Source organism: Peromyscus maniculatus, chromosome 12, assembly GCF_049852395.1.
Source record: "Peromyscus maniculatus bairdii isolate BWxNUB_F1_BW_parent chromosome 12, HU_Pman_BW_mat_3.1, whole genome shotgun sequence".
In the NCBI taxonomy this organism is placed as follows: Eukaryota; Metazoa; Chordata; class Mammalia; order Rodentia; family Cricetidae; genus Peromyscus; species Peromyscus maniculatus.
In genome coordinates, this window is record NC_134863.1 from 49,311,687 (window position 1) to 49,317,686 (window position 6,000).

Sequence of the window (6,000 nt, forward strand, 5' to 3'; positions counted from 1 at the left end):
TCATGTATACAAGAGCAAGAATAAATGGACTCAGGAGAGAGAGAGAGAGAGAGAGAGAGAGAGAGAGAGAGAGAGAGAGAGAGAGAGAGAGGGAGGGAGGGAGGGAGGGAGGGAGGGAGAGAGGCAATTATAATCATAGAAAAAATTTAAACTTGAGGGTAATATTATAGGAACACAGGAAAAGGAGGAGGGGAAAAGTTAAGAGTAGATAATGTAAATACATTACTCATGTATGAAATTCTCAAAACATAAATTTGAAGTTAAAACGATAGCCAGTGGGCTGTCTCCCATTCACTGTGAGTGAGACTACACAAGGACATAAATATTGCATTATTTTTCTGGAATGTTTATTTCTCAGTTTTCAGAGTACCATCCTTGATAACAAGTTTCATTTGTGTTAGATCATCCTCAAATTTGTTTACAATACATTGTAGTATAATTAATTTGCTGAATGCCCTATCAGCTCTTGTCTCTATACTGTAAACAACTATTTACATCTATCATCTAGCTTTCTTTGATAGTACCCACCATTTGCCACAATAAATAGCCCAACTGCTGGAGCCCACAAAAATAGGCAGCAGATGACAACTGATATTCATAAAACCAACCCACCAGATTAATAATTCTCTGGTGGAGGAACCTCATCAAGCAAGGCTTATGTGACCACTTCCTATGAATGAATGATTGCTTCTGTCTGTAATTTTCTTGTATGTGACCATAATTCTCCCTTAAGATAGCCACAGGACTCTTTCTGCAACTATTGGATAATCCACATTTATTGGGCACTGTTATTCCTGTGAATTGTTAGAGGGATGACTTCCTCCTATACTTTGTAATTTTGGTGAATAAAATAAGCCTTCATAGTTAAGCCTATGTTCCACAAAACAGTGAGAAATTTAGCAGTCTGTTTTCTATCATTAGCTAGTTGACAAGGCAATTACATACAATTAGCTGATTTAAAACCTCAGAGCAAATTCAAACTAGATTGAGTGTCTCTGTGAATGGACCATACATTAAACTATCACAGATAATGCACAAGGACAGGATTACAGGTGTCTGGTTTATTGAACCAAGGGTTTTAGACACAAAGCAACATAAATTGCTATGCCACTTTCTCTTGCCAAGTCTGGCTGATATCATGGACAAGTGTTAACTCCCTATCTAAATTCTTTAGCAATTAACACTCTGCACAAACTTCTTTTTTTTTCTTTTATTTTACAATACCATTCATGTCCACATAACAGCCACAGATTCCCCCGTTCTCCCCCCTCCTGCTCCCTCCCCTTCCCCCCCAGCCCACCCCCCCACTCCCACCACCTCCAGATCAAAGCCACCCCCGAGGACAGAGACCGACCTGATAGACTCAGTCCAGGCAGGTCCAGTCCCCCCTCCCAGATTGAGCCAAGCGTCCCTGTATAAGTCCCAGGATTCAAACAGCCACAGCCATCCCATGCATCGAGCCCAGGACCTGGTACCACTGCCTAGATGCCTCCCAAACAGATCAAGCCAATCAACTGTCTCACCTATTCAGAGGGCCTGATCCAGTTGGGGGCCCCCCAGCCCCTGGTTCATAGTTCATGTGTTTCCATTCATTTGGCTACTTGTCCCTGTCTGCACAAACTTCTAACCTCAATGCATGGTACAAGATTCAATGCTCAGCTAACTAACTGTTTGTGTCTAAATACTGAAATCTATGTGATTACAGGAAAGGCAATTAACCAACTCTGGAGAGAAACAGCTTTACATCCAGATAAACTGTGGGAAAGGTTCTACAAATAGCCAGGGCTGCAGAAGATGGTCTGGCCTCACATCCTTGAAAAAAGACTTACAAGTTTCCCTCCTTGTGATCTGAGGTTGTATGTAGAATAGAGAATATATTTTTAGGCTCGGGACACTTTTAAATGTCAGTCCTTACAGGAAGTGCAGAAGTGCCCATCACCATACATCCCCACTCCTTGTTTTAACAGCTTGTTTTCCATGGGTTGCCATGGATACTCACAAACTGCAGGGAAGGGACTCCAAGCCACAAGGCTTCACTTCCTTGGTGCAGAGAAAATAACACCTTTACATTTTGTTAATCACAAAATGTGATCCTATAATGTTAGTCTTAAGAAATGTAGATTAGTAGACAAATTTTTACTTCTTGTTTAATTTCTCTATTTTTTTTCCTTTGTAACCCTTTATATGCTGTCTCCTTAGGAGATAGTGTTACAGCCAAACCCCCTTTCACAGCCACAGCTGCAGCTGCCCACTAATTAGAAAGCTGACATGTTTATTTTGCATGTGTCCCTTATCATTTACTCAAGGAATTCAATGTAATCCTCAGATGTAGCTTTGGTAACCTTTTTTATCGCCTAAAATTTTGTTATTGAATGTGTATACAAGCTGTGTAGTACAAAGCAGCTGAAGAATTGGAGCTGGAAAGAATAAAATGAGTAACCCTCAGCATGTGGTGTGTGAGTTTTCATTCCCTCAGATAGGTATGGATTATTTCTAAGTCCCACAACTCTGAAGGCATTCTCTTTACCACCCTAGAGCAGTTCTGAGAGCTGGTCTCTCAGGCTGCAATACCCAACCACAAGTCAAGCCAAGATTACATGTGAATGATTAAGCTTTTCTCTGTGAAGCAATATGATATCTGAACATTTTTGTTAAAAGAATTCTGACATAATTATATTTGTAAATTTTAAAAGAATTACCTTCTTACGTAGATGAGTATTTACCTTCATGCATGTATAAGTACCATGTGCATGTTTGATGCTGACAGGAGTCAGGACAAGATCACAAGTCTGTGATCTCCTAGAAACTGGAGTTACATGATATTGTGAGCTGTAAATGAATGTGGAGATCTGAACCCAGGTCCTCTGCAAAAGCAACAAGTGCTCTCAACAAAGTGTATTTGTGTAATTTTAGTGATAGTAAAAGACATATGGAGCTAGGCAGTGGGGGCACACTCCTTTAGTCCCAGCACTCAGGAGGCTGAGACAGGCAGATCTCTGAGTTCAAGATCAGCCTGCTCTACAGATGGAGTTTCAAGACAACCAAGGCTACACAGAGAAACACTGGCTCAAAAACACAGAGAGAGATAGAGACAGAGAGACATTTTCGTAATATAGATTTTGAGTAGGTCTCTAATTGAAATATGTTATAGCACATATGGGAAGAAAGGTTAGAAAAAATTGCAGTGTTCACAAAAGAATTCAATATTGTTGAAATTGCCCGCATGTACAAATAATTTTTCATTTGGTTTTTAAAAATAGGATTTCTCTATGTAGCCCTGACTGTCCCAGAACATTACTCTGTAGACCAGGCTGACCTCAGTTTCAGAGATCTGCCTGCCTCAGGCTCCCAAGTCATGGGATTAAAGTCATGTGAAAACATGTATGGCTACAAATAATTTTTAAAAGACTATGAATTTAGTTATGTGAAATATTTTTCAAGAGCTTTTGCTACAGAGAAAATAATGGTATTTATTTTAGAATGAGCTACACACATTGACATTTTTCCTAATAATGCACATAGTCAACAGGGTTAAGTTATAAAATATATCATATATCTACATCTTTAAAAGATATCATATAGCTATGTATTTATAGGAAACATTCAGTATTGTTGGGACCACTGACATGGCAAGAGATAAGCTGCATCTAAATAGTAGAACAAGGCATAACTGTTAGCTTTCTAACAATTTAAATTTAATTCCTATGATGCAAATATTTCTCAAAAATAAATATACTGGAATAATACATTGTTTAAACGAATGAATTATATGTCTACAAAATAACACTCATACAAACTGCAATTTTGCAGTGTATTATTATCAATTAATTTATATATAATTTGTACCTGCAATCATTATCTACATAAGGTTGAGAATTCATTGGCACAACTTTACAGTTCAAAAATTTTGGTTCCAAAGAGTCTCTTGAATTCCACCTGCAGACTCTAAAATTGATAACAGCAATAATGTAATTGCTCAGAAGCTCTATGAAAGTGCTTTTTACTACAATAAATATTATAAGTAATTGAGTACATATTCACTATCATTGATTAGAAATATCATTCTGAGCAGGGTGGAGGTGGCACACGCCTTTAATTCCAGCACTTGGGTGGCAGAGCCAGGCAGATCATTGTGAGTTAGAGGGCAGCCTGGTCTACAGAGCAAGACCAAATATTGTTGCTGAACACTTTAACTTATGGCTACCCCATTTTTCTTCCTACACCCATCAATACTATTTTTATATTCAATTCAACTTTTCTTTTTTTCCTGTTATTCAATAGTACATTTCTTCTAGGGTATGCATTCCATCAAGAGAGAGGGTTTTTTTTTTTATCAATCTACCAATGCTGTTTAGTGTGGTAAAGGATCAAAAAACATATTAACTTCCAGGTCTAGAGGACTAAATTATTCATTCCTACAAATTGCTAATTATGTTTGTTAGCAATTGTTAGAGTTATACCTCAGCCAATGTGTCTCAGGATGTCTTAGTAAGACCAAATTCACATCAGAAAATTTGGAAAGGACAAAGAAAAAAGACAAATTGAATAGCTAAAAGCTCAGATAAACAACAGGATATTATTTCTAGGCAAGACATTCATGAATTGTGCTGTCACAACTTCACTGACACATATGAAAGAAACTAACAGAGCACCAGACACAAAATTCAAAGCTGGATGTGCCCAGCAGAGCTTACTGAGCCACCAGTGAAATAGCAGAGTCCTAATAAGTATTTAGGAACCGTTTTCTTTTCTATTGAAATTGTCATCTTATTTTTCATATATGTGAGGGGTAAATATCTGAAAATCAGCACAACTATTATTTCCTTACTACTCTTCTAAATGCACCTATAACCTCTTTGTTCCTCAGACTGTAAACAAATGGATTGAGCAGGGGAATTATTACTGTATAAAATAAAGAAAGCATCTTCTCTTTGTCTCCAACTGGTCCAGACCCAGGGCAAACATAGATGAGAAAAATAGTCCCGTAGAACAAGGAGACAGAGAGCAGGTGCGCACTGCAGGTGGAGAAGGCTTTTCTCTTTCCCTTCTCAGACTTCTTGTTCAGGATGGCAAAGAGGACACGGACATAGGAGACCATGATGGTTAGAAAGGTGAAGGCTTGTATAGAAAGTGAGAAGACTGAAAGCACAACAATGTTAACTGAAGGATCAATGCAAGAAATGTTGAAGAGCTGTAAAATTTCACAATAGTAATATTGTATAATGTTGGATCTGCAGAAAGTCAATCTAAGTAACAAACCCACATGAACTGCCAAGTGCAGAGTACCAAGTAAGTATGTCACAGCTATAAACTGAGTACAGAGTCTATTGGACATCACCACTGGATAAAGCAGGGGGTTGCATATGGCCACATAGCGGTCATAGGCCATCACAGACAGGAGGAAACATTCTGTGGTTGCACTGGAGCCCATAAAATAAAACTGAGCAAAGCACTCGACCAGGGATATTTCATGACTTTTAGATAAAAAATTGACAAGCATCTTGGGGGTCACAGAGGATGAAGTGCATGAGTCAGCAAAGGCTAAGCTGCTGAGGAATAAGTACATGGGGGTGTGAAGGTGAGGGTCCTTCCAGATGAGAGCAATCAGTCCAAGGTTGCCCACCATGGTGATGAGGTAGATGATGAGGAACAGTAGGAACAGGGCAGCGTTTAGTGTGGGCTGATCTGTGAGTCCCGTGAGGATAAACTCAGTCACCAGAGTATGGTTTTCTTCTGTCATGTCTGACCCGAATAATCACTAAAATGAAAGAATCAGTAAATATAGAGTTTATATATATATACATATATATATATGTATATATATATACATATATATATATTGCTATCCTTGTTACTAGTATATTCCAAATGAATGTTTTTTATACTAGGACTGAAAAAAGCTGGTCATTGTCTACTTTAATATGCATTGAAAATTCTGCATAATACAAATTTCAACAAACTACACCTAAAGTAATATGTGAATTTAGTGGAAATCCTTTT

General features: G+C 38.1%; 1 protein-coding gene across 1 annotated transcript; it reads right to left on the minus strand.

Annotated features, from left to right (window-relative positions):
* Positions 1 to 4,816: 4,816 nt before the first annotated feature.
* Positions 4,817 to 5,749, minus strand: LOC102911598 (olfactory receptor 5AC1-like). Its single transcript, XM_006981596.3, has one exon. The coding sequence runs from the start codon at positions 5,738 to 5,740 to the stop codon at positions 4,817 to 4,819; it is 924 nt and encodes a 307-aa protein (XP_006981658.3). The 5' UTR covers positions 5,741 to 5,749.
* Positions 5,750 to 6,000: the final 251 nt, after the last annotated feature.

Coding starts and splice junctions, on each gene's coding strand:
- LOC102911598 (XM_006981596.3), bottom strand. CDS start 5,740: ATGACAGAAGAAAACCATACTCTGGTGACTGAGTTTATCCTCACGGGA.